At 44.7% G+C, this 16,496-nt stretch overlaps 1 protein-coding gene across 4 annotated transcripts in view; it reads left to right on the forward strand.

Moving 5' to 3' along the window:
* Positions 1-16,496, forward strand: part of ARHGEF12 (Rho guanine nucleotide exchange factor 12) — a 112,947-nt gene that overhangs the window by 68,070 nt on the left and 28,381 nt on the right. For all 4 annotated transcript variants that reach the window (XM_075909528.2, XM_075909529.2, XM_075909526.2 and 1 more), the window contains 16 exons: positions 1,098-1,169; positions 2,956-3,048; positions 4,035-4,145; positions 4,509-4,607; positions 5,968-6,010; positions 6,401-6,506; positions 7,121-7,258; positions 7,761-7,793; positions 8,702-8,816; positions 10,391-10,496; positions 10,846-11,055; positions 11,755-11,884; positions 12,655-12,690; positions 13,456-13,610; positions 14,018-14,164; positions 15,961-16,046. In XM_075909528.2, the coding sequence (XP_075765643.2) occupies positions 1,098-1,169; positions 2,956-3,048; positions 4,035-4,145; positions 4,509-4,607; positions 5,968-6,010; positions 6,401-6,506; positions 7,121-7,258; positions 7,761-7,793; positions 8,702-8,816; positions 10,391-10,496; positions 10,846-11,055; positions 11,755-11,884; positions 12,655-12,690; positions 13,456-13,610; positions 14,018-14,164; positions 15,961-16,046 (1,680 nt within the window). The remainder of the gene's footprint in view (positions 1-1,097; positions 1,170-2,955; positions 3,049-4,034; positions 4,146-4,508; positions 4,608-5,967; positions 6,011-6,400; positions 6,507-7,120; positions 7,259-7,760; positions 7,794-8,701; positions 8,817-10,390; positions 10,497-10,845; positions 11,056-11,754; positions 11,885-12,654; positions 12,691-13,455; positions 13,611-14,017; positions 14,165-15,960; positions 16,047-16,496) is intronic.

Consider the following 16,496-nt stretch of genomic DNA (forward strand, 5'->3'; position numbering starts at 1 on the left):
AGTCCCACCCATTATAGTTAAGGTAGCAAATGGGTTTCCATTATAACCTGTTGTCACAGGTTTCAAAATCTTCACCTATTAGGATGGGGGGAGAATGGGAATCACGTTGTCAAATGCTTGGAATCTCAGCTGACTCCTCTCCCTTTTCTTCTTGATTAACCCAGGTGTTGGCATCTAGCTGGGCAGGGCTCCCACCTGTAATTGGAAATTAAAGGAGGAGTGTCTAGAAAAGAAAGCCACCAAGGTGGCATAAAAATGAGGGTGTAAATGGACAGTGTAACAGTAGTTTTCAATCTGCATTCAAAGACCCCTGAAGGACTGTCGTCGGCGCCTAAGATTTCCAAAAGACCTGCACCTCCATTTGTAATTTTGTTTAGAGATCCACAAATGAAAGCAAGTTGAAATCCAGTGCAACATAACATCAGAGAGACTTACATTAAGGGGATTGGTCAGGGTGAAAATTGCCACTCGAGGTACTGGTTGAACCTCTCTAGTCTGGCACTCTTAGGATCTGACCGGTGCTGAAACAGAGAATTTGCCAAACCATAGGAGGTCAATATTGTCTAGCAGCATTACCAACCCTTCCATTGCTTGCTGGGTGGGCTTTTAGAAGACATTTAAGGGTAAATTAGAGCTAAATAACAGCACAGAACACTGAGTGCTAGGACTGGGGGCTGTAAACAAACTGGGAAATTTGGCCACATCCATGATAAGTGGACATCTAGGTAACTAAAATCATGCTGGACCACGGATGTTGCAGGACTAGGGTGTGTCAGACTGGAGAGGTTAAACCTGTTGTAGCCTTTGTAATGAAGGAAATTTGGCCAATATTAATTGCTTACCAATATTAATAGTTTAATTGACTCAGTTCCTTCCATGTACCCTAGAAATGTATTCATTCGCTATTTATTGATCTGTGTGAGAGTGGGTATCTATTTAGAGTGTTAACTTTTCTTGCCTATTTTGATAGCTGTTTAGAAGTCCACTGAATATGAGCAATGTGACATTTATCTGTTGTAATTCGTGAACTTAGTCCACAGTTCTTATTTTTCTGGGCCTGCTGCTGCTCACCAGAACTGCCCTTTCTTCCTTCCCAGAGTCCCCGCAGTGGCCCAAAGGAACGGATTTACCTGGAGGAGAGTCCAGAGAAGAGTGAGATTCAAGATACTGTGAGTCGAAAACACACCATGTGACCATAGCTGCTGCTTCTGTAATAAGCAGGGCTCAACAAATAATGCAATCTACTCGCCCGTGGCAAGTAGATTGCAACCTGGAAGAGCCGGGTTCGGGCGATCTGCTCATGCGCAGATCTCTGGACAGCACGGCTGGCGAACGAGGCTTTATTTTTCTCTTGTCTAAATTACATTTCATTTTCTAAGGCAAAAGGTCAATTTATGCTCAAGAGTTGTGCGGGAAATTTTAATTGGCTGAATAAATGTTTATGAAGCTTAAAAATGGGTCCATTAAATGATCCGACCTATATAATCTGCTGTAAGACAGTTGTCTTTCGCATGGGTGGAACTGTCCTCTAAGCCCGTACTCGTTCAGCTCACCCTAGATGGAAGAAGGCTTTCTTGCCTAGAGACATGCAATCACTGTGTGCCTAGGACCATCAGGGATGCCATTGTGAATGGGGGGTGACAGGAAGCAACTTTGGTCAATGGTATATGTTGGTTATTTGAATGAATAATTTTCCCAAGGAAGAATTCTAGGGGATATGCCTCTCCCACCCTTAATTTTCAATCGTGCCTGATTCCAGGGGTTCCCAACTTGCAGTGCATGCACCTCTGGGGGTATGTCAGCTCAGTGCTCTTCCCATTAACAGCAGTTTAAGGAGGTGACACACAAACCAGTTTTTGGAAAATGTTCAGGAACTGTTGCGAGTCAAATGCCTCCACTTGCAGCAGGAACTGGCTAGGTGTATGCCACCTTGCAGCATGCCTGCTTGCACCCATTCTCACTTTGGGTGACATTCAGAGAACACAAACAATCTATAGAATGTGAGTTTCAGACCTGTTAGTGGTGGCTTTTTTGAGCATTGTTGTTTGTTTTAAGAGAAGATCGTATGTTACAGTTCAGGTATCTGCATTTCCCTCTTGCAATGTCCAGCAAGGGCACCCACTATAAGCTATATGTTCCTCAGCTGACAGCTCAATTGGGTGGAGACTTGTGCCTCTCTTCCTCCTGACTGGGGTATTATCTGACTGCCCCGTTCCCTGCTTGCACTGCCAGAGCTGGCCTGCTTTGCTGCCACAGTTGAGATACCATGCAGCTCTTTCAAAGCAAACACATTTATTCTTAAGATAAATACATTACCCACAAACCCCCCACATTATAAACAATAAAATAACATACACACATGGTAATAGCTTTCCAGAGATCACCCCTTGACTCCAACAAGCCCCCCCCTCCCCCCCCGCATCAGAGAGAGAGCAAGCTCTGGATCCATTTTAAACTCAAGCTCTTTATCCAAAAATCCTTTCTCTGTGTGTGTTGATCCCTGGGAGTCCAGTTTGAACCACTCTAGATGAATTTCTCTCCAAGTGACGACAGCACTCTGCATGTGTTGCAACCTCAGTGATTTTTGCCTAACCAACCCTACTGTTGTTAATTCTTGAAGGGCCGTAGTCTCCCTATTCCATGTAACTGTATGCAATCCCTCACTTCCACGTGAACCACTGCATTTGTAAAATACTTAAACTAAACTCAGTCAGGGTATTACAGGATACTGTCCTGACTGCACTAAGGTGCCCATCCATTAGCCAGCTCAAATATATCCCTGAGGGAGAAATTTGGGACAAGGAGGAGTGGCTGAAGACTAGATTGGGTTCCAAAAGGAACTGTTAGCAGTGAAAATGTCATGATAGTCCATAGACGGATGACAAAGAAACCTTCCCCGAGACATTAAGCGCTTTCTGCACTGTGTTTCTTTTTTTTTTCCTTTGAACACCTCAGGATTCTCAATCCAGTGTAGGGAGTCCCTCCTCCCGCATGGCACCTCAGATCATCGGCGCAGAGGATGACGACTTTGACACTGAACAGGAGCAGGTGGGTGTCTCTGTTCTGTCTCAAAGCCATCTCTTTGAGAGAGGGCGCAGCTGCATCTAAACACTTGCCTTAGACCTAACTTGTGACCACATCATGCCATGTTGTTAATAGACAGTTCTCGTCCAGTAGTCTTTAAGAATCTGCTCTAAAATGCAATATGATTTTTTGTTACCTTTCTTTTTCTCCATAACTTTAACCTTGCCAGAAATTCATCTGTTTTATTTACTTTCCTAGCTTTAACTGGCCTTTTTTCACTGTCGCAGCTTGTTTTTTCTAATATCTTTGTTTATATTGAATTGTCTTGATATAGTAATTTGCTCTGGATTCTATTCCATTATGTCTTGTGTGACAGTGTTTTACAGTACTAAACTGTGCGGCAGTGCTACTCAACTTTGGAAGCCCTGGGGCCACAATGATAGTCACAGCACGTGTCGAGGGCCACAACTTAAGTGTGGTTGCATATACATGCAAATATATGCAAATAGCTTCTTTCACGCTGACAGGCATGAATACAAAGATTAAGGCAAGACTACAACACACAGGCCCCATTTAAGTTGGTTTTCTGATATTAATACAATGCAATATTTACCCGATATCCACCCATATGACAGCACTTTTAATGAGCAATGACAGTCCAGGAATTTAACTACTAAAACGCATCTCAACAGAAGACCAGTCTATTGACTCCTTTTTTGTTTTGACTCCCACCTGTGGGCCAGACCACATGTTGCATTCCATGTAAATCCAAACCGTACCGTGGGCCACAAACGGGCTGCAGGCCGCATATTGAGTAGCCCTGCTGTACGGGTTAGACCAGGAAGTGGGTGGATGCTGAGCTCTTTCTGATTAGTCCCTGGAACCTGGAGTTAGGCTGGTGCTGCTCTGTTGCTTACCAAAGAAAGGAGAAATCAATCAACTGGCATGAAGTTTTCCAGGTTTCTCACAGGTCTTTGGGTACAGTTGAAGTGGACTGTCTGTCGTTACAGATCAATGGGCAATGCAGCTGTTTCCAGAACATTGAGCTGCTGAAATCTCGCCCCGCTCACCTGGCTGTGTTCCTGCATCATGTGGTGTCACAGTTTGACCCAGCCACACTGGTAAGTTGTCACTTGGGAATGGTTTTACTGGGCCAGATTCACGGGGTTGGCCTGAGTGTTCTGGAATTGCTTCTTAAGCAGCATAATCCCAGATAGTGCAGCTACTTGGGCAGTGAGAAAAATGCAACTCGCTTTGTGAGGGTTCAGCTCTTGCTTGTGCACTGGGCTTTTGAGTAACTGAAGGGAAATGTCAGATAAATAAAATGACCGCTAAAAGTATTCATCTGTTCAGCACAGCCACACTGCAAGTTCTTCACCAGTAACTGGAGTTTTGAGTGGTTTATCTTCCCTGAACATGTGGGCAGAAATTCACAGGTAGAATTAGGAGAGCTCTCACTCTGTCTTTCTCTGTCTTCCTTCTAGCTTTGTTACCTTTACACAGACTTGTACAAACAGACCAACTCCAAAGAGACTCGTCGTGTCTTCCTTGAGTTTAACCAGTTCTTTCTGGACCGAGCTGCGGTAGGTTCCAAGATAGGTATACTCTTCTCTGTCCATCCTCCCCCCCATCCCTCCTCCCCCCCACAACTGTACATCACAAAAGAATGTGCAGGAGAGCTCCTAGAAATTCTCTAGGAGGTACTGTGGAACCTTAGGCAGGGAGAACCTAGCCCCTTCAGTTTTTGGTGGTAAAATCTGTTGTGTCTGGGGTGTCAAGAGTAGGCCAGAACTCCTCTTGGTCCTCACTCTTTGCACATATTGTGAAGATTTTTTTTTTTCCTGCATTACATTTATTTGGTGCTTTACAACCTAGACGTGCTGTATTACATTGGGGGGGTAGCACGTGTGGGTGTGTGTAACTGGAGCTTCAGAATGACATGCGCTACAGAAATGCATAATGTGTGTGCTCTGTGTTGTTATGGATTAAAGCTGATACAGCCTTCTCTTCAGTGCCTCAGATTTCTGGGAATTCACGCTGCTCACAGCCTTTTTACACCATACGTGGGTGTCTCTCCTGTTCTGTATCTTTTATGGTCTGTCAAGTTGAGATTTACTTCTGCAGATTTTAAAATGTATGATCATTTAGAGTTGTGTAAACTGAAATGACTAAATGGCTGTCATAGTGTTGCCACCAGTGCTCAGAAATCTGAAAACTTCAGTTAGCATTCAAACACTGTCGTATTTTTTTTAAGTTACTCCTAGTTTTCTCATCCCCACCTCAGGCAGTACCAGGGTAGAGATACACCTGTCTGTCTTAAATAGCTACTCCCAGCTTCTTGTTAAAATCTTAGCACTGAATGTAAGAATAAATCTGCACGGAACCTCAGGGCTCTGGAAACTCTCTGACTCATGAGCAGTTATTCCATTTCCTATCAAAGGACAGAGTTGGACAGTAAAGATAACCCGGGCAGTTGTCAGTTGCAATAGAGCTGGATTCTGCTGCTTAAATTGAAGTGAAAGTTGCTAATGTGGGAATTTTGTGCATCTGTTTACAAAGATGAGGAACCTCAATTTTGCCATAATAAGCAAGTCCATGGGGCTTATCCATCTGATGTCCTGCCTATAGCAGAGGTCTGCACCACATACCTTGGAGGAAGGTGAAATCACCTCTCTGCTGTACCTAGTAAAAGTGCAATGCTATCAAAAAGATCTGTTCTAGAAATAAATGTTTTGGACAATTCTTTCACCCACGTTGTGCAGGAGTTCAGAGTAGGTATTTACGATGGTCCCTTCTGGCCTTAAAATCTCTAAGATGAGTGGAGAGGGAATTGCCTTAGCAACTCCAGCTAGTGCTCAGATTTGATGAACCTGTGGTTTAGAGGGAGAAAAGAGTCTGTCATGTGGTTTCTCACTCTTACATTTGCTTTTTCTTTTTCTTCAGAATCTGAAGGTTCCAGTTCCAGACGAAATTTCTGTAGATCTAGGTAAGGTCCTGAGTGTCTATTGGCATAAATCCTACTGTTTGAGACAGTCCTAACAGAGCTGGTAAAGAGCTCTCCCTGTGGCTGTCTGAGACCTACAATGTTCTGTATCAAACTTGGGGAGACAGGGAGGTGAGCCTGTTACTGTTCTGATTGTGAAGAACATTCTGTACACACTGCTGTATGGATGTATGGGAGGCATGGGCACCTACGTCTTGTACTGGTATAGTCTGATATTGGGTTTAGCTAATGCTGTTGGCACTTAATGTACCTCCACCTGGTAGATTGCATGCTACATGGAATTTACATGGGTGGCTTTATGCTAATACGGAGTAACTGTTCTGTAGTGTTATAAAGTGAAACCCTGCTGCTCCTTCCTTCCTTTACCTGCAGAAAAAAGAAGGCCCGAACTCATTCCAGAGGAGCTGCACCGCCATTATATCCAAACTATGCAAGATAAAGTTTATCCAGATGTCCAGAGGCATCTGGAAGATTTCAGGTATGTATACTCTCTCCTGCAGCTTGTACCAAGTGCTCAACTTCATCCCTGCCCCAACTTAACATTCTGCGTTTCGTATGGAGAGAAGTTCAAACTTCCAGGACTTGGTTATTAATCTTTGGCCTAGATGAATCCTCCATGTTTTTGGAGCTTGCTTGCTCCTCTGCTATTTGTGATCAGAGCAACTCCATGGTTATCCATGATTGCTTGGAAGGGCCCGGGGCTCTTTGCATTCTACCTTGATTGACGCAGACACTGAGTGCATAGTGCTCAGATCAGCCTTCCTCTCTTCCTTGGCCAACTTCCCACCTCCCCCTCTCTCTGTATGGGGCATCACTTTTTGTACAGCTATTTGGCTGCCCCCTTTGACCTCCGAAGTGGCTGTTTCATGAAGCTCTACTTGCCAAGTTAGTGTGGCCACCTTGCTCTGGGAAGGGGGATTGGCTCTCACTTGCTGCTAGGATGAATGATGCACAGAGAGGTGAAGTAATTTTTCCCAAGGCCATGTAGCATTTTGGTAAGGAGAGGTCGGACTGGACCTTTTGAGCTTTCTAAATGCGGGAAGGCCAGTTCTTCAGGTCACCCCAGGTTTATTATTTTCTCTCCTTATTTAGACAGAAACGTAGCATGGGATTGACACTGGCCGAAAATGAACTGACCAAGCTGGATGCAGAACGTGTCCGTGACCGGATCACGTTGGAGAAAGAGCGAGCGTGTGCAGAGCAGATCATTACCAAAATCGAGGAGGTGTTGTAAGTACCAGCGGGTGTAAATGTGGGAGTAACATGCAGACCGTATTTGGTCTGCTCAAAGCTTGACAAGAGCAAGGCAAAGGAGTTGAGGACTGAAAACAACTCAAGATCCTCACATTTCCCCTCTTCCCTAGTTAGCTTCTAGCTGCTGTGAGATTAACCATCACTATAATGGAGGCCTTCAGAAAATATTCCAGAGCAAATAACCCCAGATAGTCCAGTATTGCTTATTCCTGGAATACTTGTTAAAGAGCCGTTCCGTTCTTGGAATCTCAAGTGTCAGATCCAGGATTTTTTTCAGTTGGCTCAAAGAAACTTGCAGCCTCAGGACTGACTTTTAGAGAAGCGGCTGCAGGCTTCTCCCTGTGGAGTTTGGCTGGGATTTCTTAGCATTCAGGGAGGAGGCACTATCCAAATTATGTGCTGCTGTGCTGGCGCCGTCTGACTAAGAGTGTTCGGGGTTGGTTTGAGTTCTTCAAACAGTCTCTTTTCTCATTTGCAGGCTGACATCTCAGCCTCTGGAAGAGGACAAGAGGTAATGTACCTGTCTTACCGTGTTGGCTTGTTGAATAAAATCACCTCACCTAGCTGCGGATGCTTGGCTCTGTGTCCTACTCTTTGCTGAATAGGACAATGTAGCCCTCTGCTGGCTGTAGCAGCAAACATCATTTTCCAGAGGTGCTCTCTATCATAGCTCATTCTGAATGGAGCCCTACTGTACCAGAGCAAGTTGTAGTGCGACGTTACTAGCGTGCTTACTGTTCTGGAACTTCTGAAAACCATTTTCTGAATAATTGCCTAAAAATGTCAGAGCAGTGGGTCTCAACCTTTCCAAATTAACGTAGCCTTTCAGGAGTTGGATTTGGTCCCTCATGCCCTTAAGTTTCACCTCACTTAAAAACTGCTCGCTTCCAAAATTAGACATAAAAATACAAACGTGTCACAGCACACTGACTGACAAATTGCTGATCTCCCGTGTACCATCAAAAAGAAAGGAATTGGAATATAAATATTGTACTTATATTTCAGTGTAATACACACAGCAATACAAACAAGTCATTGCATGGAATTTTAGTTTGTGCAGACTTTGCCAGTGCTTTTTATGTAGCCCGTTGTAAAACTAGGCAGATATCTAAATGAGTTGATGTACCTCCTGGAAGACCTGTATGTACCCCCCCACGGGGACAGGTACCCCTTACCAAGAACAGTGTTACAGAGGATGCCGCTGTCAGCAGGTACCTGGGATTATATTTTACACAACAGGACTGATTCTGTGATGGGCAAGGTGTGGTCTCTTGTGACCGAGTCGTATCAAAATGAATTGGTGCCCCTAAACCAGAGAAGAAATTTAATTAGAAAACCAGTTGTTAATGATAAAATTGGTGTACAGAATTAAGAGGTTGGTTACCAGTTTCCCCCCTTTCTCTTTTGGTTGGCTTGTAGCTCAGCCATGCAGTATGTGATCCTTACCTACATGAAAAATCTGGGTGTGAGAGTCAAGGAGCCCCGGAGCTTGGAGCAGAAGCGTGGACGTATTGGTTTCCTGCCAAAGATAAAGGTAAATGCGGCATAGCTGGAATCTGTGACCAACCTCTTCTATCGTGTGTAGTGTGTGAGTGAGACTCCAGACTTGAGTGCCTAAATATAAGTGGCCTGTTTTGCAGTGGTCCTGGGTCCCTGCAGCCTCCATTGACTTCAATGGGAGCTGGGCTTAAGTAGTCCTCAACCTTTCCAAACTGCTGTGCCCCTTTCCGGAGCCGGTTCTGTTTGGTGGACAGACCACCGTCCTTGCTACAAGTCCAAGATACATTCAGAAATCTTGGCGTTGTAGCAAAACAACCTAAAGCGGAAGATTTTTTTCCCCCCACAGCTGACTTCCCTTTGTGCAAATTGGGGGTTGTTGGGTTTTTTTGCACGACTTAAGAGTGGGAAGTCAGAGGATTTATAACTCATCAGTTCCTACAAGCATCAGCAGCTTCAGTGTGGAATGCATGTGAGCCGGGGCGATGTGCAGAGGAGATGCTCTGTACTTCTAAGTTTCACCTCACTCTGAAATGACTTGCTTACAAAATCAGACACAAATACAAGTGTCACAGTACACTGTTAGTAAAAAATAGCTTATATTCTCATCTAGACCTTAGAATTATAAAATAAATCAATTGGCAATATTTATATTGGTGTATAGTATGTAGAGCTGTACAAATAAGTGATTGCATAAAATTTTAGTTTGCACTGACTTTGCTAGTGCTTTTTATGCAGCCTGTTTGTAAAACTAGGCAAATATCTAAATGAGTTGATGTGCCCCCTTAGAAGACCTCTTTGTACCCCCAGGGGAACAGGTATTGCTGGCTGAGAACCACTGCTGTAGAATGTCATGTGTTTAAAGAGGGATTTAAAAGCCTAGGTTTTGACATGTTAGCTTTGTTCTTCTCTAATTTGTCTGCCTGACTTCTGGCCCCCCTCTTCTCATATTTCTAGTCCTGTAAAATCTTTAGGTAAGGAAACAACTCTTAAAACTGCTCTTCTTGCCTTTGAAATCTAAGTTCTGTTGTGAACTGTCCTGCATTGACAGAGGCTGTCTCTACATTGGCATGATTTTGCACAAAAGTGCAAAAACATGCTGCCTGTCTACACTGGCGAGGAGTTCTTGCGCAAGAACACTGATGTTTTGCTGTGTGAAATCAGTGCTTCTTGCGCAAGAACTATGATGCTCCCGCTCAGGAAGAAGCCCTCTTTGTGCAACTGTTCTTGCGCAAGAGGCCAGTGTAGACAGGCAACATGAATTTGTTGCACAAGAAAGCCCGATGGCTAAAATGGCCACTGGAGCTTTCTTGCGCAAGAGAGTGTCTACACTGGCACGGATTCTTTTGTGCAAAAGCACATCTCTTGTGCAAAAGCACATGCCAGTGTAGACGCTGTCTTGTGCAAATACTTTAACACAAAAACTCTTGCGTTAAAAGTATTTGTGAAAAATCTTGCCAGTGTAGACGTAGCGAGAGGGTTTGGGACAGTGTGACTAGGTCTCTCCCAACTTGAACTTCTAGAGTTCTGAGAAGTAGCAGATTCATTTTCCCCAGGAGTCAGTTACAATTGTGTTTATTTGGTTTTTCTTTGGTTCTGCATTAACCACAGCAAAGTATAAAGAAAGAGAAAGAAGGGGAGGAAAAGGTGAAGAGGAGAGGTTTCACCAGTATCCTGGGACCACAAAGGAGACCGAGTCGCCATGACAGCAGTGCAAGTATGTAAGACCATGGGACATGTATTTTGCCTGCTTATTGTCTGAAAATCAGATGCCCATGCACCTATCCTCATCCACTGCATCCCTCTGTCCCACTGATATTTACACTCTGTTTCGGTGACCTCCGTAAAGTACTTGAGATGTCAGCCTAAGAAGCTCTGCGCAGCACTCTTGTCTCAGAGCTTCAATTGCCATTCATTAACCGGAGAGCCATTCAGTTTGAAATGTGGTTTTGTTTTTTTAAGTAAGCTAATGAAATAATTCCTTGAAATCTCCCTGAGGCGCTCTATCCCTCGGTTTCTGGAGAGACGCAAGTCTCCAGCAATCTGTCTGGTCTGTGTCTGTTCAGTTGGCAGGGCCATGGAAATACAGAAGCAGCGTCATCCAAAGCACTTATCCACTGCCTCTTCAGTTAGTCCAGAGCCGCAGGACTCAGTCAAGATGCGCCAGAGTGGGTCCTCTAGCGATGGCACGGAAACGTGCCCTCCTGCCAATCCCATGTCTCCTTTAGCTATGGGGCCCTTTGCCTCACCGGACGGAAGCAAGGAAAATGACACAGGTGAGAAGAAGCTGGAGAGGGGAGTATTACATGCTGTATTGTAGACGGGATGTGTGTGTTGCTATCTCATTTCGAGGGTATGTTACTGTCAATGAGGCCTTTAGACCCTGTGATGCTATGGGTGTGTCTAGACTACAGGGTTTTTTCGAAAAAACTTCACCTGCATCTAGACTGCAGCCACGTTCTTTCGAAAGTAAATCGAAAGAACGCGGCATTTTTCGATTGCAGTAAAACCTCATTTTACGAGGAATAACGCCTTTTTTCAAAAGTACGCTTTTGAAAAAAGGCGCTGTTGAATGCAAACTGCTTTTTCAAAAGAGCGTCTAGACTTCTGAAAAAGCGGCTCACTTTTTCGAAAAATCGGCTCGTAGTCTAGACGTCCCTTTGTGTTCAGCGGTCTGTGCTGATTTGTGTCATGGGGTTCTTGGAAGTGGCTTGACATGGGCTTCCAAATATTGAATTGTGTGACCATCCCAACTTCAGTGCTCAAGCACCCAGCCCTGAAGAGATAGATGAATGCACTATCCACGTGCTTCTCTATTAGGGCTTCTTTCTTTCCCAATTCAGGAATTGTTGATTTCTTTTTTTTCCTCTTCCCGTGGCCTCCGTGAGAAGGAGGCTGTGAATCAAAATGTCTCCTGTGAACATTAGTTTTGTGTGTTGAGCTCTCCTGGAAATTCTTGACCAATGTCTTTTCAGGCCCCAAGCAGTCTGAAGCTCCACCTCTGAGCGACTCGACGGATGGTGCACCCCGCACACCTAACACCATCTTTGAGTTCCCATCTCCTCCGCTGGACCAGTTGCAAGAGGAGGAAGGAGAACTAGATAGGTATCCATGGGCACAGGTTATTTTGAGTTGGGAAAGGAATAGCAAAGAGAATTAAAGCTGTTATATTGGGTCTGTAGAATAGTATTGGCAGCGTGGGCTATTCTAATCATTACTAGCCAGTTAGCCCGTCATAAGACGGGATTTTCAGGTCTCTCCTCCACGTCTGTTTTCTCTCCTGAGCGCTCGCGCTTTTTCTCCCCTCTCTCTCTCTCTCTCTCTCTCCCCCTCTCTCAGCTCTTCTTCGCCTTCTGCCATCTCTTTCTTTCTCTTCTCCCACTCCTGGCCAGCTACTGCTGCCTCTGACCTGTCCCCCTCCCCCGCAGTTCTGCTTTCCATCCCCCCACCAGCCCTGCTCCTCTCCCGGCCGGTCTCTCCCCCCTCCCGCCCCCAATCAAGGGTGTCCAGGTATTTTTACACCCTACCCCAGTGACGTACACCGCCAGGGGGCGGGGCTGTGTACGTCACCACCCCGCCCCCCTTCCCCTACTGCTGTGGCGCTCGGCACTAAAGTGTTACAGACTCTCAGACATTTGGCTACTATATATATGATGTGCTATGGGGAAAAGAGGAATTGTGACATTGCCCTGAGATTTTCATTTTCTCCCACTGAAATTGTATTGAAAACTCTCTATTCAGCATCAGGGTTATAATACCAAATTGCCTAGAGACAAAAACCAGTCCCTAAGATTTCACTCTGGAACTCCACTGAATGGAGTGAAATCCCATTACTTGTGCTAGCTTTCTAATGTGATGTGCTTTTTGTTTTTTAGATTAGCCGACTTGGGAACACCAAAGCTTTTCCGCAAGTGAGTATAGTGATGAGCTGGTAGGAATTAAAGACGTCCTTCTCTAGTCAAACCTGGCTATAGCGCTTTACAAAGGAGATCAGCCTAATGATCCCCTGAAGCATGGCGAAAGGAAATGACTTAACCAGGTGGTCAGCAGCAAAGCTGGGAATTGAGCCCAGATCTCCGACGTAGTTGAGTGTGCTATCCGCTAAGCCACCATCTTCCAGAGTAGAGCTCAGTGGTCATTATCGGTCCCTGTTCAAAATAATTTCAGAGATCATAATATACGTATGAAATTACACTCTGTCACCCAGATACAGTATAGTGCAGGGTGAAGGGGAAATGAATATCCAGGGTGTGATGTCTGGATGGAAAAGCACTAATTATTAGCACTTACAGTGGTTTGGGAATCAAGAATGCTGGATTCTGTTAAGTCGTCATGATGGTACCTGCAGATACAAGGGAAGAGGTGATTTTCCTCCCACCCCTTTCCACTGGCTTACTGTGTGACCTTGGGCAAATGACTTCACGTTGTAAAATGGGGATTACAGCACTCAGTGCAGAGGGTGTTGTGAGAGTGAATGCTAAGCCTTAGAAAAGGTCCCTCTAAAAAAGCTAAGTACCAAACTGCATTTTGAACCAGAAGGCATCTGGCAGCTTCTCTGGGTGTTTCTTTAACATCTTACCACTGCGTGTTTCTTCTCCTTCTGCGTCCACATTTCCATTTTCTTCCCCATGTGTCTGAATCAGAAAGCGTCTGACTAGAGTGTTCTCTCACTTCAGGACGGACAGTGTGGGCTTTGGGGATATTCAGAGTGAGGACGAGCTGTTTGATTTTGATACTGAGACCGATCCTCCCAACTGGCAGCAGCTGGTAAGCCAAGAGGTGCTGCTGGGGCTGAAACCCTATGAAATCAAACGCCAGGAAGTGATTAATGGTGAGTTCACATGTTTCTCTTTGCTGCCCACCAACCCCTGGAACCTACAGTTTCCCAAAACATAAAATGAATGCTTGCTTCACCTGAAGGGGCTCCCAGTGAGGTACAAGCTATAGTTTCTGGCCTGCCAACTTCATGCATTGCAAGCTGATGGTATGACGTTCGTACAGAACAGTAGGTAACATGCAGAGAGGTTAGACTTACTCAGTCCCCAAAGCAGAAACAGGGCACAGATTTTTACAGATTCATGTTCCTCACCCGGAGTTCATAGATGCTCTCTAAACTGCTTAATGTATTAAGTAACTCAGTTGCTGGTAGATTATGGCTTCCCGTGGTAGACCATGTTGGAATCCGCAGCGTTACTGTGTTGAATCAGTAACAATCCTGTATTTCTTCCTCCTCTTCAGAGCTGTTCTACACGGAGCGAGCTCACGTCCGCACGCTGAAGGTTCTGCATCAGGTCTTCTACCAACGTGTGCTCCGGGAAGGCATCCTGACCCCATCTGACCTGCGGAAAATCTTTTCAAACCTGGAGGATATCCTTCTGCTCCATAGTAAGGGTGGACGAGACACCTTTCAGCTCTGCTAGTTCACGATTATAGGGCCGGATGCGCAAATCTAGATATGCATACTTGCATAAGTATATTCGCACATAGTGGGCAACCACACACAGCTCTCGAATTGCATGCATCGTTTCATATTTGGTTTACAAGCATATCTGTTGCCAAGATACCAGATACACTCTTGGTCTTATCCATATCTCTGATCTGTTATAAGGTGGTGTACACTCGCTTTTCACACAGAGAGCAATATTGAGATGAACACTCTTAGGCACATGCAAAAAAGCAAACTAGACAGATGCTGCCCAGGAGAATGATAGGAGAGGGCTACTAACAGGACCAGTATATTTTTGGATGTTGATGCTTCTGGAAAGCAAAGTTACCTGATGGTTAGAACAAGGGACTGTTGGGATTCCATCTGTATCATTGTGTGACTTTCGTCAAGCTACCTTACTGTGTCTGTTTCCCCACCTTGTAATATTAGAATAATATTCAACCTCTTCCTTGTGAAGTAGACAAAATAATGTTGGAAAAATTCTTGTAGGAGTTATGTATTGCTCATTCTTATTGGTCATTCCTGTTTACCAATATTAGGCTATATCTACACTGCAGGGAAAAGCTCTGCCATGTCTAAGGAACTTGTCCGCTTTTTCAGAAAACTTTCCGAAAAAGCAGACATGTTTTCGGCATTTCTGTATTCCTCATTGCATGAGAAATAAGGGATGTTCCCAAAGAGGAGGTTTTTCTGAAATGTGGCCCCATGTAGATGGGCCAAATTTTGGAAAAGCCTCTTCCAGGGGAAAAAAAAAGGAGGAAAAGATATGCAAATTGTGGTTCACAGTTTGCATATTGTTACCCCCAAAATATTCTCACTGGAGACCACCCAGGGTTACACTAGTATGGGTTTATTTCCACTAAATAGAACTAAAGAGGAGAAAGCAGCCACCAAAGGTTTAAGCTAAAGAAGATAGAACGCTCTCGCTCTCGCTCTCATGCACGCAAGTACACACCCCTCCATTCACTCACTCATTCACACCCATTCATTCCTGCCCTCAGGCACTCACACACTTACACAGTGCAGAAGGAGCCAAAGCATGTGGATCCTGGAGGGTCTGTCTGCTCATCGTGACTGGGGAAGCTGGTCAGGAGAGAGAGACACCGGAGAGGAGCTTCTCAGGAGCAGGGGAAGGGGGGAAAAAAAGTGTCTCACATGTGCTCCTTCTCCTTGTATTGTCTGAATGGCCCCCTGACTCATTCACCTTGTCATCAGGGAGCATGCCCAGACTTCCCTTTATCCAGCAGGGAGCATGCCCAGACTGCGATGACTCATTGCCATGTGGTCCATTGTTCTAAGCCTTCTTCAAACACACTCACACTCTCTCTCCATTCACGGGGGAGAATGCAGTTTAGGGAAAGTTACAAGCAAGGTGGTTGCATGTTACAAATTACAAAATTGCAGTTTACAGTAAGTTTGAGAGTTACTCAGATTACAAAGATTGACAAGGATCACAATAAGTTGCAGTTTAAAACCTTAGACCTTACAGTTTGGTGTAGCTTCAGAAAATCCATGTATATAAATCTAGTGAGCTCAGGCGGAGGCTTTTTTATGCAACACATATCTTTTTTCCAATGTAACGCTACAGTCTAGACATAGCCTTAGTCTGCAATCTACCACTCTGCTTTATTTCACTTTAATTTGCCATCCACTCTCCTAGTAGGTTTGTTCCTGTTTTGAAATAAATGACCGATTTGTTTTGCCTTCTTTTGTCTTCACCTCCCGCTCCCTCTAGCTGGGCTGAATGATCAGATGAAAGCTGTCCGTAAAAGGAATGAGACGTCTGTTATTGATCAGATTGGGGAAGACTTGCTAACCTGGGTAAGCTGAATTTCTTTTCTTCCCTGTTCAAAAATGTAATTATTCCTGAAAGTGAGAATCCAATTCAATAGTAAATACAGCTCTGGGGAAACCAGTGTAACTTGCCTCCATTAAGTACATAATATCTGAAATTGTGTATTTCTGTGGCACTAACGTGGAGGAAGAGACATGGGATTGTTAGAAGGTGGAGGGAGCTCAGCACAGAGTTGGGTGAGCGCTTTTTCTAGTAGAGTGCTTTATTCAGCTAAGATAAACACGTGAGTCATTTCCTTAAAGGTGACCTGCTTAGAGGGGAAAACTTGTCTGATGCTTTTGCTTCTTTATGATGTGTGGAAGACAGAGAGGGGGGGGCCTGTGTTTGAGAGAGAAGGTGAATGGGCTTTGCTGGGTGGTTGGACTATTTATCCTTTTTACTTGGAAATATTGAGAAGATTAAGTATTGCATCTTGC

The sequence above is a fragment of the Pelodiscus sinensis genome, chromosome 25, assembly GCF_052426305.1.
Source record: "Pelodiscus sinensis isolate ZL-2025 chromosome 25, ASM5242630v1, whole genome shotgun sequence".
Taxonomy (NCBI): domain Eukaryota; kingdom Metazoa; phylum Chordata; order Testudines; family Trionychidae; genus Pelodiscus; species Pelodiscus sinensis.